This window comes from Zosterops lateralis, assembly GCF_965231275.1.
Source record: "Zosterops lateralis genome assembly, chromosome: 3".
Classification (NCBI taxonomy): Eukaryota; Metazoa; Chordata; class Aves; order Passeriformes; family Zosteropidae; genus Zosterops; species Zosterops lateralis.
In genome coordinates, this window is record NC_139764.1 from 21106548 (window position 1) to 21126463 (window position 19916).

General features: G+C 41.3%; 1 protein-coding gene and 1 long non-coding RNA gene across 3 annotated transcripts in view; one reads left to right on the forward strand and one right to left on the reverse strand.

Annotated features, from left to right (window-relative positions):
- Positions 1 to 27: 27 nt before the first annotated feature.
- LOC310907736 lies at positions 28 to 2351 on the forward strand. 2 transcript variants are annotated; one of them, XR_014589709.1, is made up of 3 exons: positions 28 to 131; positions 962 to 1052; positions 1700 to 2351. It is a non-coding gene; the product is annotated as an uncharacterized lncRNA (long non-coding RNA). The 2 variants fall into 2 exon arrangements; XR_014589710.1 differs by lacking the exon at positions 1700 to 2351 and adding an exon at positions 1402 to 1678.
- Positions 2352 to 15453: 13102 nt separating this feature from the next.
- Positions 15454 to 19916, reverse strand: part of SUSD4 (sushi domain containing 4) — a gene marked incomplete at its 5' end in the record, with an annotated part of 69347 nt that continues 64884 nt past the window's right edge. Inside the window, 3 exons of the mRNA XM_083856208.1 lie at positions 15454 to 16432; positions 17606 to 17988; positions 19199 to 19343. Coding sequence (XP_083712334.1) covers positions 16404 to 16432; positions 17606 to 17988; positions 19199 to 19343 — 557 coding nt within the window. The 3' untranslated portion in view covers positions 15454 to 16403. The remainder of the gene's footprint in view (positions 16433 to 17605; positions 17989 to 19198; positions 19344 to 19916) is intronic.

Here is a 19916-nt window from a genome sequence, read left to right on the forward strand (position 1 = left end):
TCCACCCGCCGGGAAGCACCGCCCCAGGCAGACCGGGAAGGAGCTGTTGTAGCCGGAGCTGCTCATCCACGCAAGGAGGGAGTAAACAGTGGGCAGAGCCAGAGATGGCGTGTGAGGAGGAGGGGGAAGTGGTGAGTATGTGGATATGAAACGGTGGAAAAAAAAAAAAAAAAAAAAAAAAAAAAAAAAAAAAAAAAAAAAAGTGAAAAAGCGCTGGAGGGTAAATTCCCCAGCAGAATCGAAATGCTCCTTGGCTTTCCAAGATGGGCTGCTGCATACTGAATTTTAGGGCCTCAATAAAAGAAGAGAGTGCAGTGTTGGAGGCAGGTCTAGAGGACAGTCACAAAAATTCCACAAAAATTCTTAGAGGGCTGTGAAGACAGGGTGAGACAGCTGGAGTTGTTCAGCCTGGAGCAGAGAAGGCTCCAGGGACACCTCATCCCACCTTCCAGTACTAAAGGGGTGCCCACAAGAGGGCAGGAGAAGGACTTTTTACAAAGGCAGGTAGTGACAGGACAAGGGTGAATGGCTTTAAACTGACAGAATTTAGATTAGATTTGGATTAGACTTTAGGAAGAAATTCTTCACTGTGAGCATGGTGAGGCAGTGGAACAAGTGTCCCAGAGAAGCTGTGGCTGCCCCATCCCTGGAAGTGTTCATGGTCAGGTTGGATGGGGCTTTGAGCAACCTGGTCTTTTGGAAGGTGTCCCTGCCCATGGCAGAGGGTTGGAACTGGAAGATCTTTATGGTCCCTTGCAACCCAAACTATTCCATGGGGGAGGGTCAGACCAGGGAAAACCAGCCTGAGGGGTGCAGCAAGAGCACAGGAGGCAGCTTTTATGGGCTTTGCTGCATTTTAATCTATAGATGAGCAGACTGATTCATCTCAGGCTAAGAAACGTGAACATTTGTGTTTGCCAGCTGCTTGGTGCTTGAGCTGTTTCTTCTGGTCTTTTTTCAGGTGGAAAGAGGCATCACATCTCTGTCTCTTACCTCCAGTGCAGCTGACTCTCTGATCTGCACTTAATCTGACCCAAGATCACTGTAAGCAGGTGATCCTCCACTCACATTATTATCCTATTCCTAATGGCCATTATATCCCATTTCCTACATTACCTTATACTAAGTGGAATACTTAGGCTTCCTAAAGAAGTTAGGATTGAATGATATATCTGTGACTGAAGTGATTTATTTGCCTGTTACTGTAATTCTTAGAGAGCAATCAAGGAATAAAAGGGGAGATAAAAGAGAGGACAGGGTAACTTTTATTTTTTAAAAAATTATAGTAAATTAGGTTTTCATGGTACATTTAGATAAAATCTCTGGAAATTGATGCTGTTTGAAAAAGTGACCACCTCTGAGCTAACTCTTGAGCTCACTTTTGCATGTCCATATCCACAGGAGAGAGCTGGGGATTCAGTAACATTGCATGGGAGACATGGGAGCCTAAAGCACTGGATCTGCAGTACACATCTTGTTAACCAAAGTGTCACCTAATCTGGACAGCTGGAAATGCAGCACTGAGGGCCATGCTTTAAGATTATTAAATAAAGTGAATCTCAGCTCTCTTGGGGTTGCATAAATCTCAACCTCTTTTGGAATTAAGTGCCTAAGGCATCTCTTGCTTGCAAGTCACACGAGGTTGTGGACCCTTCTCCTATCCAGATTGCTCCTTCTGGAATCCTTCTCTTTTTAATAGGATGTGAACTCTACTTCTCTCCCTGATGTCCTCTGATATCCCACCAGACAATGAGAATATCTAGACAGGAAATTCTTATTAAGCTGTTCTGCTTTCTATGGAATCAGCTGGGCCAGAGATGACACCAAAGTGCCTGTTTTCATATGCCTTTTTTCATACTAATCTATGTTATGTACCTTTAATTACTTATACTTACGTCACTCGTGTATTAAGTACCTATAAATGATTGCATACCATAAAGGCCTAGACCTCCTGGGACATTGCAACAACAAAAGGCATACAAAGGGTGCACTTCATGTCATCTCATTACAGTGGATTACAATCACTTCATTTCAGAATTTTCTTTTACTCCTTTAATCTGAATTTCACTTTATTATAAATTCACCCCAGTCAGTTTTTTCACTTACTTCTGTGACTTCGAGATTTCATTTCCTTCCATGTGAGGAGATTCTTCATTTCATGAAAGGAAATGAAATCTTGCGATTTCAATGAGGATCCATTCAGCAACATTTGGTCCATTTTTCTGGACTTAAAACAGTAAAATCAGAGAAGAAAATGTAACAAATACTCGGGAAAGGAGATATGATGAAATAAAATGCAATTGAAAAAAAAAAAGAAAATTTGGAAATGGAGTTACTAAAATCAAAGGGATTGCTGTGAAATGAGGTGCAGTGAAAAGGAACAAAATTTGGCAGAAATATTATTACTGAAATCAGGGAATGAAATCAAACAAAAAGACAAGAGATGAAATTAATCAAATAAAATGCTAAAAAAAAAAAAAGAGCATTTTGCAATGAAATGAAAACAGTAAAAGCCAATATGATTATATGAGCAGCAGACAGTGGCCGAAAGTGTGCTGCTGCTTTCTAAAATAGTGAACATGGTAGGACTTCTCCCAGACCAAAGCTGCTAATACCTAAATTTCTGGCTGCCACTGAAGCACAAAATGCCACCTCTGAGCTGACCCCAAGACACTGGGGGGAATGAGCTTTTCCCCCCCATGGAAAGTGGGTACTATTCACATCCAGTTGCACTTGGCAACAGTGGGATGCTGCCTCCTAAATTCGCAAACAACACAGGATTTCTCCCAGAACAAAGCTGCCAGGTCCTAGGACTCTGGCTGTCCTTAGATCCTCAGATGCCATCTCTGGGCTGAGCCTGAGACACTGGGGGCTGAGTATTGTTTTTCTTTGAAAAGGGACCAGTTCTCATCCAGGCATTGGAAATCTAGGGAGATGCATTGAACCTTGCCAAATTAATTCTCATTTAATTCTCAAGTATTCATTTCCTCTCATTAAATGAAGAATTTCTTTCAATTAAATGTAATAAAGTCTTAAATTCAGAAAAGAAAATGTATCTTAGTTCTTACTAAGGTATGGTTGAAAATCCAACCTGGAACTTTTTTGGGGTTGGTGCATTGGCTGATTTGTCTCTGAACAATGCTTGCACATCATTATTATGACTGAGAACTTGCTTCTGGATTAAATCTTTTTGATCCAGTTATTAAAAACTTCTAGGCTTCACATGAATAAATCACAGAAATCTACAATAAAGATGCCAAAATATTCAGCTGCTGTGGTGGTTCTCTCTCTCAGAGAGAAAAAGAAACAGCCAAGTTGTTTGTTAATGCAGCTGTATTTCCTGTAACAGTGTGCTGACACCTTTCAGTGCCTTCTAGCACAGAGGAAGTAATGCAATTCCAAATGATGCAGATGAGCATGTCCTGCATGTTATATTTTGACAACAAAAGGCACACCTACACAGCCCTCTCATGCTGTTCTGTCACTTGAAAGAAATGATGGAAGGAAAAACAAAAGTTGTCGTCCCGCCAAGGTGCCTCTGTTTAAGCACAGACATGTTTCTTGCTCTTCCCCTGTCTTATGCAAGTCACATACACTCAGTGAGCTAAACACCTGGCAGGCACCAAAAGGTATTAGGATGGAGGAGGTAAAGATTTCCTCTCCAATATGCATGGGAAAACACCAAAAATTAGGAACAATTACTTACAGAATTTTACTCTCTCCTAGATTTATGCAGCTTCTTGAAATTTAGTACTGAGAGACCTCTTTTTAAGCATGTTACTAATTTCAAGAAAATACCATGGATGAATGTTCATTTATAAAAGATCAGTAAATGCTGTAACAGGTTTTATAGTTATTTGTCTCACATTTTGATAAAGACTGCAACAGGTTAATAGGCTGTTTATTGCCAGGGTTTATCACCAGCTATGATGTCTTCTGCTGATGTGCTCATAACATTTCCAGTGTATCCCACCCCATTTTAAACACTTGAATAAAATACATGAATAACATGCAGTCTTTATGAGACCTCTTAAAATGCAGCCAGGATATAGTCTTTATTGAAATAAGACCCAAACAGGTGCTTTCTCTTGTATTTAATGGAGTGAATTTAATAGAGAAAAAAATGTGCTTCCAGCCAAAACCAGCCCCTTGTGTGTGCTGGTTGTGCAAATGACATTTGCCAGTTATAATGTACTCAGCCTATGAAATTGTAATAGCCACAGAAGGTTATCTATGGCCAGTGACTAATACCTTCTAAATTAAGGCCTGTAATTGCACTCCAGTGATTAATGCATTAAATTACCTGTTTCTTACATGTAAGACACTTACCAAATGTGTATCTTATTGTACCTTTGAGCTCACCTATAATATACAATAGGCAGGTGAAATACATGAGCATTTTCCCCAGGCTCCTTCTGAGCCAGGCTTCCACCCACACAAGATCAACGCTGTAATAAGGTCATTGTTTCTGGAGATGCACATTCACAGATCTTGCATAGGTAATGCCATTAAGTTCTTTTACCTTATGAGTCCCAGTTAAAATTATCATAATAAATGCCAAGAATGATTTGGGTTTTTCCCATATGGTTTTCACAACTAACATATGAAAATCTATGATCTCTTTAACAAACCTCTAACTTGGGGAAAAAAAAAAAAAGTACAGGGAAAAATAGTATTTTGGGAATAATTAAAGTGTTCTAGAAAGATTTTTATCAGAGCAGTGAACTCAACAGTTTGTCCACATAATGGAGAGAATAAGAAAAGATAAAATTCTGCATGTACAAACTTAATTATTCTCTCTTTATGTACATAGAAGAATCTAAAATGAACTCCTGCAAATTAATTTTTTTCCTGGGTTAGATGGCATTGATTTTGATCTCAGTCTCCTTCTGTGAGCTTTTTTCTTAGTGAGACTAAAGACTTTGGAGAGGCAGTTTTTTGTATTTATCTGCCTTTAGAGCCTTGGCTACCACTGACTTCAGTTACAAATATGCCTGTGTTAATTTGAGCAAAGCAGAGAAAAGCAGGCTCAGTAAAGGCTAACTGAGCAAAGCTTGATCAATTTAATAAAGTGCTCTATCCATCTCAACATAAGAATAATTCAATATATTACGTTTTAGCTTGAAAACGATGATATTTTCATTTTAGCACACACTGAAACCAAAGTTTCTCTGTTGAAATTAACATGGTCAGATCTTGGCAAAAAGAAACCCTTGGGGCTGTGCTTACCCTGCTTTAGATTCTTAAACCCAAGGTAAAAATATGCAAAAGGATAGTGATGGAGGAACTGGTTCAGCTCGCTCTGCTTCTCTCCAGGATCCGAGTAGGTTGTAGGAGAATAATGTACTCCCACAGTTTATTATGGATAAAATACAGCTCTGGATTGTCTGACCTCCACAGCTGTGCAGGATAAATCCGTTTTGGGCCCTGCTGTCAGGCCAGCCAGACCCAGCAGCAGCAGCAGCAGCTGTCCCCTGAGGCCACTCAGAGTAGAAGGAGACCTTTGTTTGGGCAGCATCCACCAGCCAGCTGTTCCCTGTATCCAGCAAAAAAAGGCTGACTGGAGCTGAAATCTGGTTTTCCTCTAGCCTAAATACCTCTCAAACGTCGGGGCCGTAGCAAAATGACCTGTGACAGCTTTTGTGTTACTCAGTTGTCTGGCACCGGGATGTGAGTGTACACACAAGGCACTTGTGCAAGCTCAGGTTCTGCCATGGAAACCCCCTGGGAATCGCACAGTGCTCATGGGATCAGGAATGACAGGAGAGAGCCTTGAGATATAATTTTCTGCTGTGTTAACAAAAAGGGGAGATGAAGGTAAAACAAGATTGGCTGGTAACACCAGAAGAAATGTCCCATGAAACTGAAAACTGTACATGCTGACAATATGCCAGGGCTGTGCATGCAGCTGGAATTTAAAAGCCAGCACCTCCACGACAGCCTGGTATCCTTGTGACTCCTGTGGTACTCCAGATGAGTCAGTTAACAACAGCACACTCAGCCAGGATGGCCAGCTTGGTCCATCCTGGCCACTTCTCCAAATGTAAAAATGACACATGAATTGTGACACCTCACGTTGTGCCACTCAAAAACACAGCGGATGAGGAGAGCATAAAACTGGCACATCACTTCTTGCACTCCCAGAATATTATTCTTTTAAGGATCTGCAGAGTGGTTTAGTAGCAAAGCATGTGACATCCTAGAGAAAAAGTCCTTAGCTTTTTTTTTCACATGGAAAGATTCCTGCAGGCATTAAAATAATAACCTGAAGTCTCAATACTAGATCACATTTTTACCAAGAAGCAGGTGGAAGTAATCTTCTGTTCAAGAGGGAAGACTGCTGGGTAACCACATGAATTCCCAAGTTGGGTGACAGCCCCTCTGCTGCTGCTGCCTCTGGCTCCTATGTCCAGGGCAGGAGGGGCCCCAGAGTGGTGCAGACAACCAAGACCTGCCCACCTGAGATCTGTATCAGAGGCTGTACTTTCCAGTGGCCACCACAGCCCTCTCTGGAGAGATGCCCTTCCACTCCAGCTCCTGCCCCACAGCAGGGAGTCACATTGATGGAGTGAATACAGAATAGAAAAATACAGCAGTTTTTCTGCAGTTCCTTCCACCTCACCCAGTGCTCAGTTTAGCCAAACTCCACTAAGTGGTGCTTTGCACTCCTGATCTTATGCTGACAGTATCTGCTAGCCAGGAGTAACTGGAGAAAGTGCTTGGAGCAGGATGCCACATCACTTCTGGCTTCATCCACACCTGAAAGTCCAACCTTTCAGGCATGAAATGTGTTTCACTTTTGTATGGCCTCATCCTGTATTATTTCTGCCTGTTTTGATGTGACAGCAGTTTCTGCTCCTTTTGTGCTATCAGCACAAGCCCTAAAACACTGCTCTTATCTAACCTGTTCCTGCCACAGAGAGTCACTGCCTAAAGAAAAGAGAGATGCTGCAGATGCCAAGAGGTTTGTGACTCACTGCCTGTGAAGCAACCATCACCTCACAAATCATATTTGCCTGAAAAAAGCATGCTTGCCATTTACAGTAACCCTACCCATTGCTGATATTTTCTTTGTACATTTGAGAGAGAATTTGGTGCCTGGTCACCTTTGCTCCTGGCTTTTGTGGCCAATGCACCAGTACTGATGGAGCTGTGTGGGTCAAGGCCCAGTAGAGATGGGCTAAACAATATAAACTTGTGTCTCTTTTGCCCTAATGTAGATGGTACAAATCAAAACACAGCCTTTAGCAGTGAACAGCTGTTGTTTTTGAGAGAGCAGAATCAATTCTCTATGACCATGCCAAGGGGTAAAGCAGTTGCTCAAGTGGAACATTTGCCAGTTATCACAAATTTGTGCTTTTGAGGGTTTCTTGCATTTCCTACCTTTTCCAAGTTATATAGAAACTGTTGTGTTTGGCATCTGCACATGTGAGTCCCTCTACATTTGAAATTTAAAATGTATCACAACCTGCTTGGCAGCAGGTTCCCTGTAAACTTTCAGCATATATTTATGGCTCTCCACAGTAATTTTTCATTTCTTTTTCTGTGGCTCTGCTAATCAAAGCCACAGCTCACTTTCCTTTTAAGGTCCAAACTCTTTCACTCTGTAGAAGAGAAAAACACTCATCAAGTGTCAAAGGTCTTTGAGCTGTTGTATCGGTGTAATCCTGATGATTACATAGGACTCTTTCTGACCAGCAGCCTGGGATTTGTGCCTTTCTCACTCAGTAAACAAATCTTTTCTACAGAGCTTAAATATGTAATTGCAGGGCAGAGACTGTTGCCTCCTAGGAAAAGCACTTATGAACACATCTTGCAATAAGTGTTGAAGTTTCAGTGTAATTACGGAATAACATTTTTCTGGTTTACAGGCTGGATTTCTTTCCAGGGTCTAAATTATGAACATTAGATTTGGCTTCCCTATTGTGAACTTTCTGTTCTTCAAGTACATGACTAATCTGAAGAGAAAAATGAATGCATGAGGACAACATGACAACGAGGCTACTCCTAAGATTGATTTATTCATTTATTTATTTTCTAAAAAACGTTTGTTTAGTTTTCAATGGTACTCACTTTGGAGGTGATGGGAGTTGAAAATATTCACTGCCTCACAGAGCCAGGCATGATGGACATCCTGAAACAAAGATCTGACAGTGCTGAATACTGCTGAGGCAAAAACTTAAGAGGACTTGCAACCATTTCTAATTGGCCCAGCCCTGACCAGTGGCACATCCATCTTTAGAGTCACCAGGAACTGGATCTGCTAAACATGGAAGAAGTTTCAAGCAACTTCTCACAAAAGCCAGTCCTGTAGTCCGGCTACAAAAAGCAAGCAATGCTAAACCAATACAATTTCACTCCATTCCACTCCACTCCACTCCATTCCATTCTACTCTATTCCATTCTTTTCAATTTCTTTCAAGATTTTATATTTTATCAACCAAATTTAAATTTCTTAAAATCTTTTCCTTCCCTTTCTGTCCATTGTGCTACATTTTTTGATTTCTCATTTCATTCCCTTAAGTGAAATGAAAATTCTTTATTTCATGCAAGGTAATGAAATCTCAAAATTTCATTTTCATTTCATTTCAAGAAAGATTGTTTCAGTAAGGTTTGGTTCATTTCACTCCATTCCATTCCATTCCATTCCATTCCATTCCATTCCATTCCATTCCATTCCATTCCATTCCATTCCATTCCATTCCATTCCTTTGTTTTAACTTCATTTCACAATTGTTTTTCCAAATTCATTTCATTCTATTTCTATTCCTGTCTTTTCATTTCATGTCATGTCATCCCTTGAATTCTCATTTCATTTCCCCTTATTTTATATATTCTAGAGGAGGCAGATATTTGATTTACATCTGCTGTCTCCTAGTGACATAAAATACACTTTGGTGACGCGGCCTCAATGAAGAAACTGAAGGTCAGGGGACAATCACATTCTTGCCCATAATTCAATATGAAAATATGTAGGCATATTTAGGACACTTAGGCATCCAAAGGTGAAGGCAGTGCTGTTCTGGATTTATTAGTAATCTAAGAGGGAAACTGTCTTAGTTTCACTTCGTTGTCTTTGCCTAGAGCAGCCTAAGGCTGTTGATGATCTGTTGCACAGCCCTATGTTGCGAAGACTTAAATGAATCCACAGTACCACAATGCACCCATTCTGCCTCGAGTCACTGCAAATGCTGTAATGCAAGTAAAATCAGAAGTCTGGATAGATTTTCCAGAGTCTGGTTTTGCTCTAAAAAGTGTAATGGTAAACCCCACCTTCCCGTGGAAGGCAGCCCATGGCCTTTCTTCTGCTTCTGGGAATCAGACTGGGACTCCTGACTGCACGGTCAGAAAGAGCTCGTTGCTGAAAGGGGTCCCAGTTCTCATTCATTTCACTGGAAATGGAGAGCAGTCTGTATATCCAGAGCCTTCTGTCTGTGACAGCTCCTAGATTCAGAAATGCAGGGAACAGGACCCTCCCAGACTAGAGAAAACTGACTGAAGAGGCATCATTATCTTTAATGATGCTTCTTCTTGGCAATTTTTCCTCCCACTTTTTCCATAAACCAAAGAGAAAACTATCATCTAAGCCTTGTTGTAGGTATGCCTCTCCCCAGTAAGATGTATTTGTGATAGATCAGCCCAGCACTCTAAGTCTAATTGAGAAGCTGGACACTTTACAGCTGTCATGATGTCTTTTTTAATGGCAGGCTTCAGCACTTATGTGGCTCTGTTTACACTTCACACTGCTGCAATGTGAATGGATATGTAAGAAAACTTGCTAAGTTATTGTGGCACTTCTCTTCCCAAGTGGTTGCCCAAAATCCAATGGAAAACCAAGCAGGAGGTGTACAAGCTCCCTTTGCCAGTTGGATTAACCCTCATTTTTGCTGCAGCACTTCAGTAAAAGCCAATTATACCCAACTCCAGTAATGGCTCTATCAGTGATAGACTGCAGACATTTATAGTCTTCATCAATGAACAGGCTAAGTGAAGCTAAATCGTTCTGCTAAACTTTTTAGTAAGTAATTAACCCTGAATTATTAACAACAGGCAGCTATGGTAATGGTTATGAAAGAAATAACAACTGGTTGCACAGTTATTAGCATGAGAGCACTGAACAAGGCAGGCGAGCAGCATGTGCTGCCATGGAATTAATAGGAGGGACAAGGGTGGCAAATGTGATCCCCTGCAGGGCAGTGCAGTTCCAGGGGCTCACAGAGCTGCTCAAAGACAGTTGCTTTGGCAAGAGCAGCATGTACTCAGCAGTAGATGGATGGAAGACAGAAGCGGATGGTAATAAGGAACGTTAAAAATAAATCCAGCCTCATTAGGTTAAAAAAAAAAAGGAGAAAAAAGAAAATATGTGAACCTGACAGCTCAGCAACTGGCAACTCTTTAGTTCAAGCAGTTATCCAGGGGACAAGAAACTCATACTGGAGCATCAGGAAGCAGGCAGATGAAGTGACCTGCTGTGCACCCTGTGTGCCCTAACTGGACCGTATCAATGCCAATTTTCTGAAGATGTGAGCTCACCAGTTTCAGAAAGGAGGGGGTCTTTAAAAAGGTCTTACCTCAACAACACCCTAAAACACTAGCAGATCCTTAAAACCCTTGGCTACTGTGTTTTTATAGGAGCATTCACATGCACCTGTAAATATTGGGCCGATGAAAGCTGGTGAGCTGACAGTCCTGGGACCAAGGCACAGACACAGCACTCACAAAGCAATGTGGGCTCCCCTCAGTGCCCCTTTCTAACCATCTTCATGGACCATTTGCCAGGAGAGTGAGGAGCTCCATGTCCCTTCTTGTCCTCTCTGCTGAGAACTTAAATGAGCAAGGCAAAATAAGAGCAAGCTCTTACACGGGAGGGAAAGTGTCCTGCTGGGTACTGCACTGCAATTAAGCAACTTGTTTTGCTTCCCAGCATGACTGGGGTGGCAGAATGAAACTGGAACAACAGTAACAGTTACCAAAAAAAAAAAAACAAAAAAAAAAAAAACAAAAAAAAAAAAACAAAAAAAAAAAAAAAAAAAAAAAACCAAAACAAAACAAAACAAAAAAAAAAAAAAAAAAAACCCCAAAAAAAAAAAAAACCTGAGCAAAAAGAAGGATAAGCAGAGGAGAAATGAAGGCAAACACAGTAAAATGAAAAAAAGTGAATCCAAACCAAAACCAAGGCCCTTATTGTAAGCAGAACCAGTTTGATGACAGAAATGCAGAGGTAAAGAGCTGCTGGAGCCCCAAAACTTGGAAGCTTGTGCTTGCCTCTTGACTTTCTTTTGAACCAGTTGTATTAAACAAACAGCTCCCTCTTTTCTTACTGGAGAACATGGGGAATTTATCCATGTCCCCTGGACTTTATTAAAATTTAAATGTCTTTTCTTCCTTCTCCAAGTTTTTGCTTAATATATTTTAGCAGGTGAATGCAATTTTCCTGGGTTATAAAATGTTCTCACATAGCAGCTGCCCCTGCCCTGCAGGGCAGCCCTTTGCCTTGCTGAGGAAAGGTGCCTCGAATCCCAGTCACCTCATCCATCCAATTTCTTTATGGGATCTTTGTGAATTATTAGAAGTCTGCTCTGACATCAGGACAGAAGATAATTCAATCTCAGCCCTTTCTGTTGCTGTTAAATAACCTATCTTCCTGTCCTGGAAAATGTAGGGCTGGAAGAACGGGCTGTGTGCCACTATAGAAATAGAAGTGAGGAGAGAAATCTGAATGCATGAAGTCAGTTATATACATTCTATGGGGAGAGAAGGATTTATCTGTCTATTCTGGCTGCACACCTTGGCCTGGGAGAGCAACAGGCAAAGCAGGGCCCATCTCCCCACTGCCACAGGGCTTCCCCTCCAGTTAGTACAATTCCTTTGGGAACTATGTCGAAGGGACTGGATGTGTCCTTGACTATGGGAGATCCCCCTGGGTTTGGGGCAGATGTTTACTTGCTTTGTAATTCTTTCTGCCCTCAAGTCATGCCTGGGCATCCACAGGAGATCAGGAACAGGAGCTTGAGACATGCTTCCCTCATCTGTGCTACTCCCCCTCTGACAGCTGACGTGCTAAGCTGTGCTACCATCCACAGCACAGAGCAGGGAGAGCAAACTGCTTTTGGGCACGGGAAGCAAGTTTTGCATAAACATGACAATGGATTCTGTGCTCCAGTTGCCTGAGCTGCTGTTTCTCATTGAACTCAATAGGTGTCTTCAGATAATTGCCAAGAGAGGATTTACTTCACCTAATGCACAGGGAGTATTAGAAGGGCTGCATTCATTTAGCTGCCTAAGATAGACATGAAGACCAGAAAATCCCAAGTTTGGATTTGTCACAGAACAAAATTCTGAAATCAATGTCAATTCAATGCAACAGGGTTTAATGCACAGGATTTTATTGGAGTTCAGCCCACACTACATGAAAGTTTCTGTTGGTGGAATAGAGTATTCCTGCCTGTGGTTTTGATGACCAGTGTGCCCAGTACCATCAGTCTGGAATTAGTCTATGGGCAAAACTGGGCATCAGCCAAGTTTAGTTCTCACAAGGTGGGAATCATGCAGAGACAGAATGAGAGGGGGCCTCAAAGCTCACATTGTGCATCTCCCCAATGTTTTCCTGGCCTCTATTTATTTAAAGCAGTCTTAAAAAATCTCTCAAAGGTTTTTACAGCTTCTTCAGACCATCTCTCTCTCCTAGTAACCATACCTGTGACTAGAATGTTTTTCCTAATATCTAACCTAATTCTCTCAAGCTTCAATTAAGTCTATTATTCTTGTCCTACTTATATGGATAAATTCCTTCTTTGCAAAATATTCTTTTTATGTTCTCTTTGGTCTTCTGTTTTTCACATTGAACATTACATAAACTGTGACCTGTGAGGACAGGACAGGTTCTTCCAATTCTCTCTGCTTGATTCTCTCTGCTTGGCTGACATCCAGCTACACCACGTCTCCCTTGAAGAGGAAAAAAATTGCTCAACATTTGACACACTGCTCTAGTTGAGGCCTTACTAGTGCTGAGTGCAGCTGAATACTTCATGCATTTGGTAAGTTACAGTTCTGTATAAACACTCCTGTGTTGACATTTAACATTTTTACAACAGCCAGGCTCTGTTGACTCATGCTCAGTTGTGATTCACTCCCTGCAGAGCTCCTGTGAGACCTTGGATCCCAACCCTTCACCCTGCACGCTGCAGGTCAAGCCCCCATCCGTAAGTCAGTGTCGAAGGCTGACACATTGCTCACTTGTGCTCCTCTCTTTTCCTGTTAGAAATATTGACAGGGTGAAGCCAGTTCTTGTTTTTCTTTCCTGGAATTCTCAGTACACACCCTTTTTCTCTCTGCTGAAGGCACATGAGTTGTCCATCTTCACTAAGATGCTGCTTCTCCCCTCACCAACAAGGGTTTTCCTGGACCTGTTTTAATTCACATCCAGTTAGCTCAAGGGAAAACAGCCCTTAATCTGTGTAAGATGTTCTCTTCCTCCCATCTGGTCTCATTTACACAGTGAACATCCTGCCATGATCAGAGCAGCTCTCTCATCTCTTGAGGCCCTAAAAACATCCTGAGGTCTCAGGCCAGGGATCTGTGGAGTTCTCCAGGGTGTCCAGGTTGGTGGGCAGGGTGGGGGCACCTGGGGAGCAGCCCCCAGCCCCGGGTGTCACCTTGTGGGTTGGGACACAGCTGTGGATCCAGAGGCAGGCTGTCCTCTCATGAGAATTCAAGCCCTATGTGGAAAAAAAATAGCATGAGAAAGAATCCTCTCTTTTCCCCCAAATATTCAAGCATGCAAAACCCCCAAACTCAACCACACAAATAATCCCTCCCCAAAACAGCCTTTCAGGAAGTCTTACCCAACATAAGCAAAAAATGGTAAAACTCTCTTCCCTTTACAAGCTGTATTTAGCACAGTGCTATCCAAAAGCTACCAAGCAAAATTAATACATTAATTTTTTTCTGGTGTATTTGCAGTTCTGCACTTCTTAAAATAAAAATAGTCTAATAAGTCATAAATTTACATTTCTTAAGTTACCCTGTCTGGCTCCCTTAATGAAATGACTGCAATACAATACACACAGCAGTGTAAATCTGTAAAACCTCAGAGCTCCAAATGTTAATCAAGAAGAATTTCATAACAGAAATTAATAAATGGAAGCAAAAAAATTTAATAAGGAATGAAATTTCACGAGCCGCAAAAAGACCAGCAAAGATGGATTTCATATTCTTTTATAAGGCATTTAAAGTAAATTCAATACTTTTCAGTGGCATTATGAAACTGAAATCACATAACTGACTGGAGGCTTGGGGCGTGCTACAGTCCAGGGTTGGTTTTACAGCACTCCTGTCTTGTTTGCTGGAGTGATAATTCCGAGCATCAGTTGATCATGCAAACACCTCTGGAAGGCTGAAGGATCTATAAAGGAAGGGGCAGCCAAGAAAGTACAAACACCTGATCGATACATCTCTGGGATAAACCTGAACATACAGCTGCAAGTGAGACAATTCAGGAGAAGAAAAATGCAAATATTGTGTAAGCAAGAATGGAGGATAATATGGAGTATGTTTCATTTTTCAGTACCAATTGCTGTGTTTTCATCAATCTTACCATAGGAAAATTGACATAATTTTTTCTGCTCACCACAGTTTTTGGTCTGTTTTTGCTTCTTGCTGTCATTACAGTTCCTGACAGGATGCTATTAAACACTTTTCTTGAATGGTTGCAGCACATCTATTATTCCACTACCCTGGCTCATGAGTGGGGCCACTAAATGGTACCACAATACAAAGAAGTCATTAAACAATTATGAAAAAATAACAGAGCAGCTTGTAGTGATCCTCTATTTACAGCAATAGAGATATTATTAATTTACTTTGTACATAAAACCAGAACTCCCCTTTGGTTTGGATTAGCCCACATGATGGCAATCTCTGTCATTAACACACAGTGAGTTATTCCTTCAAACACTGCCAGTTCAAGATGTTTCGTCTGCACAATACCAAAAATAAGACAAGAAAAATTGCTTGGATTTCAGTAAGTACATGAAACAGCCAGGAATTTTCCTGACAAAGAACAAATAGCCTGTAACACCACAGAGAGAACCCCCCACACAGGCTTTAGCACAATGCTCTGGCACAGCCTGCAGAGCAAAGAAAACCCTTAACAAAACCACATTGCATCTGCAGAAGCTGTGCCCCTCCTGCACCCATTCTGTGTGCTCTGCTTAACCAAAACCACTCTCCATTTCCAGCTGGATAATGGACGTGAAGCTGAAAATGCCACAGGACAGGTGTTCTGCTACCTCCTACCTTCTGGTAGGAGTGGGTGAAAGAAGTGAGAAAGGGAAAAAAAGGCCAAGTACACAATAGTCAGATAAGTCAAAAGAACTGAAACTCAGCTTTATTGTTTTTCTTTTAAAAATTATTCTACAATAATGGCTCAGAATACTACCACGATGTGCAGGGACAAGGCAGTACTCTGGGCTATGACTGTAGATTACTCTCATATATATATATATATATTTAAGAGCTTAAGAAAGGTTGAAGCATGGCAGTTCAACATTTCTTAAGCATATATTTCATAATTTTAACATCTTCTAGATCTCTCATATTACAGCGGGATTTATCAAATGCAATGTAGTCACAGAAGTCTTGCATAAATACAAATATTGATATTGTACTTTGAATATTGTTTATGATAGAAATTCTGCCTTACCTTAAAAAAAATCTCCAGATCATTATGTAACCTGGGAGTCTTTCCTTTTCTTTCTCTTTAAGAGTTTTTAAATATATATATATATATTTATATATATTTGCTATTGTACATCAAAGTATATATGAATCCCTTCATTTCTGTTATACTATCTGCAGACATGGTCTGAAGCAAAATCACCAACAACTAAATCAAAAACTTCCTGGTTATCATAGGAAACCCAAAGAGAATCTTTCCTCTTTTTTTCTGTTTCAGTACTGATATTTTTTAAACTTTAAAGGATTCTTCATAAACTAGAGGTCCATAGGTCATTTAAAGCAGTCTTTATAAGCAAATTTACATATTTTGACATGCTTTTGTGAGGCAGTTAGTATCAAAATCCAATAGCATTTCTTACAGAGCCATACGACTTTCTGCGATGCAGATATACATTTCATTTCTAAAAAGCCACAGTTCTTTTTCTACATCTGCTCTCATCAAATCCCCAGGATTCATTCATAAAACTGCTGCTGTTCCAAATGCTGATGCTGTTAACCCCACTGTGGATTAAGACATACACCCAACCTGGTGACATCATCACGTGGAAGATTGATAAGTAGGAAAACACCCTCCCCAAATCCACAGAGAGTCTTTTCTAGCTTGGAATCCTCATGATTCATGTCACCCAACAGTGCAATGTGACGAAGACACAACTCAGTGCAGGCTAAGGGTCTTCTTCCATCAAAGGAATCTCTAGGAGAAACAAAGAAATACCATTGACTGCTGATTGCAATTTCCCTTTTCCCTTTTGCAGAGTATTATTGTTACCAATTCTACAAAACTAGAAATGGACGTTGCAAATATCTGAACAAGACATGGGATATTGCCAATTCTAGACCCACTCAGACTTTTAACACCTCTATGAAAATTTGATAACTAAAAGTACACAGGTTTTCTCCAACAAGTTAGGATCACAAGAACCTAAATGCAAACATCCTTGCTACTACATTAATCACTGAAGCAGCATTCAGAGGTGGCAGAGACTTTAACTGGCAGCCCCATTTCTTCCTCTTCTCCTGGGTGTCCTGTTCCCCTTGCGATACTAGCAAAACTACCCAAAGCCCTCTGAAGCAGAAGATTCCTCCACCCAGACCTTCACCCACACTGAATTTAGGACACTGAGCTTCATCTCAGTGACAATGGAGAGTGGGGCATGAGCGTTTCCCTCTAAATGTCTCCAAGAAAAGCCATCTAGTTTCCTTAACACGCTGAACAGCACCAATCAGACCCCTATGAAATGGTGTCAGTACATGCTCATGTTGGATTTAAAGGCAGGCAAGTTCCCTTCTGGCACATGGATCTCTGGGCATGTTCTCCCTGTGCTGTGACTTCCATGTCCATGGCTTAAGGCTCACATGCCTCAGATGGAAGGGACATTTTGCAGGATGCACAGACATGATGAGCTTGTTAATAAAGGCTGCTAATTTTGGCCCAGTATAAAAATATAATATATTTTCTCTTTCAAGAAGAAAATCCTGTTATTTGCTGTGAAAGCCAGCATATGTGAGGGAGCTGTGAAGGTAGGACTTGAGGAGCAGATGAACAGACCAGCACAGGCAAGATGAGGGTTGGCTTTGCTGCTGTACACAGGTGTTTGCTGACATCCCTCTTGATGAGGCTGGGGTCTGGACAGGAGCCTTCTGGCCTGGCATTCAAATCACATGCACCAGCTAGCAAGGACATATCACAGACATGAAATTCTATAACCACAGAGTTTTATGATTTAAAAAAGTTTCAAATTAAGGTGTAGACAAAACCATGGAGATTGTATAAGTGAGTCGGCTGGGTGAATTTCTCCTCTGCCAGTACAGACAAATGATGGTGCCCTGCTCATGGACTCACCTATTGCACCTATGCAAGACTCACCATCTGTGATATCGATCCGGGGACTCGTGGATGCAGCGTCCCCGTCAGTGCTATGGGATACGTCAGTTCGATCTGGGCCGGGAAGTGCTGCCCCTTGGCATGTCAGGGACGGGTACAAACTTTGGAGCAGTTCAGAGGAACCCGACCCACTGTCACAGGTCTCAAATTCACTGGGCTGCGTGTCTGGAATCCTGGGACCAGGGTAAGCAGGAGGATTTTGATCTTCTGTCTGCAAAATGTGCCCCTGCCCTGCCGTAGCTGAGTATCCGGGTGCCAGGGCATTCAAGCCACTGCTGACAGCTTCATCGTAGGAAGGCAGCATGACAGGAACACCATCCACCACCACGAAGTCAGGGTCACCCATGGAGCCCTCCTGGTTGCCTCTACATCAAACACAGAGAGGTTATCGCAGAGAGCAGGAGCAACTGCTGAACGTCAGTAAACACAGCACTTTCTAGTCATGACAAGTGAAGCTACAGGGTCATTAACATCCACAGAAATGTTTGTCAAACTGTGCTTGGGTTGGCAGGAGGAATCTGTTACAATGGGAAAAACTGAAACCAGTAATTGGAAGAACAGTTCCAAAAAGGGAAGGTAAACAATTATGTGGAAGAGATAAGGAGCACCATTTGCTGTGCTGTGCACAGTAGGTATCATGGATATAAGATCACAGATGTAGTTTACCAGGCAAAAGTGTCTGAACCCCTGGCAAAATGTATACTAGACCACAAAAGTGTTTACAGCCCAAATAAACAGGCACTGAGATCACTACTGCTGGATGACAAGGGTTTGGTGGAAAGATTTGTGGCTTCCTCCAGGCCTTACTTAAGGATGGGGGCTTCCTTAACCAGTATTAAGTTGGTTTCTTTTTAGACAAAATATTTCTGTTAATTGGGAAAGTCTGTTAAACTCTAAAGAATCTGTTCAGTAGCCTATTAAACACAGTATAGTCTAGGCAAGAGGGAATCGGTTCCAGGTACCTTTAAAACATGAAAACATCTGAAAAGGAGAGGGCTGAAAGCCATTTTAGTAAAGTAGACAAGTCCAGGCTATAGGCCTTCCTCTTGAAGAGCACTATGTCAATCAATGACAAATGCTCCCAGCTCCATGATATTTTATGGAAATAAAGGAAGATGCAAGAGACGTTTATGAATAGTGATGAAAAAAAACTAATGAAGGCAAAGCAAACTCTTTATATAAATTTGTCCATAGAGAAAAAAGAAATTCTTTCTTGAAACTTACATTACTAAGTCTACAGTAGTTAAAAAATTAATTCCCCCAGCACCTGAAAATGAGTATTTAAAAATATTGTCAGCTATTTTTACAGGCAGAAGCAGCAGCTCTCAATAGAAGAGTGGTAATTACTCCCAGAGTGAATCTGGCAAACTTTGCTTTTTATCTCAGCTGCATGAAGGAGTACTGCAGGTTTTTGGGGGTTCCCTTCCACACCAGTTGTTCAGGGGCTTCTGCTCAGAGCAGAACAAAGCATCTGCAAGGCTCATGAGCTGCTCCATCTCTCCAGCAAGGAGTGCTGTGTGTGAAAACTGAATCAAGGCCCTCAACCATCAAAGTAAGAAAGAAACCAGTACAAACCGTGGAAGGAAATGTGTCTTAAATTTGGTCTGGAACATCCTGGCTAAAATAACCAGTAGCAGTACTAATAAAACACTGGTAGCAGTAAATGCCACTATTTTCCATGTCGTCAGGAGGGTCTCCTGTGTATTTGGCCAGGTTTGTTCTGCAACAGAAAGACAATACAAGAGTTGTGTATTCCTGTTGTTATTTTATACTCAACACTACTCAGAAGTGCCAGTTAGGACCAGACATTTTTTATATGCAACCTGTAAAAACACACATAAACCCTTTGCCATGTACCAAAAGCAGTGTTAACATTAAGCTGCCACAGTGGCTGGATCTTGCTTTTTCCCCTTGACTTGTCTTTTATACATGCTATTATGACCTTAGCTTGCATACATAGAAAAATACTCAGATGTTAAAAAATACATTTGAAGAGGCAGTGATCAAAATGTGTGGGAAAGGGATTTGTTGAGAATTCTCAAAGCCTGACAGAAGGCTCACACAGTAGGTATCTGTGTGCAAACATCAAGATAGAAAATGCTGACTTAGAAATGCCAGGGAATAGGACAGACATTGTTGAGAGAGAAACAGAACTAGAAACAAGTTTCAAGCAACAGCCTTGCAAATAAAACTAGATACTTTGAAGAAAGAGAACTATGAATGGTGTACTGTAGTAGGACCCACAAGGGGTAAATTTAGATGATTTGCTTTAAGGCATTTAACAGCACTATGT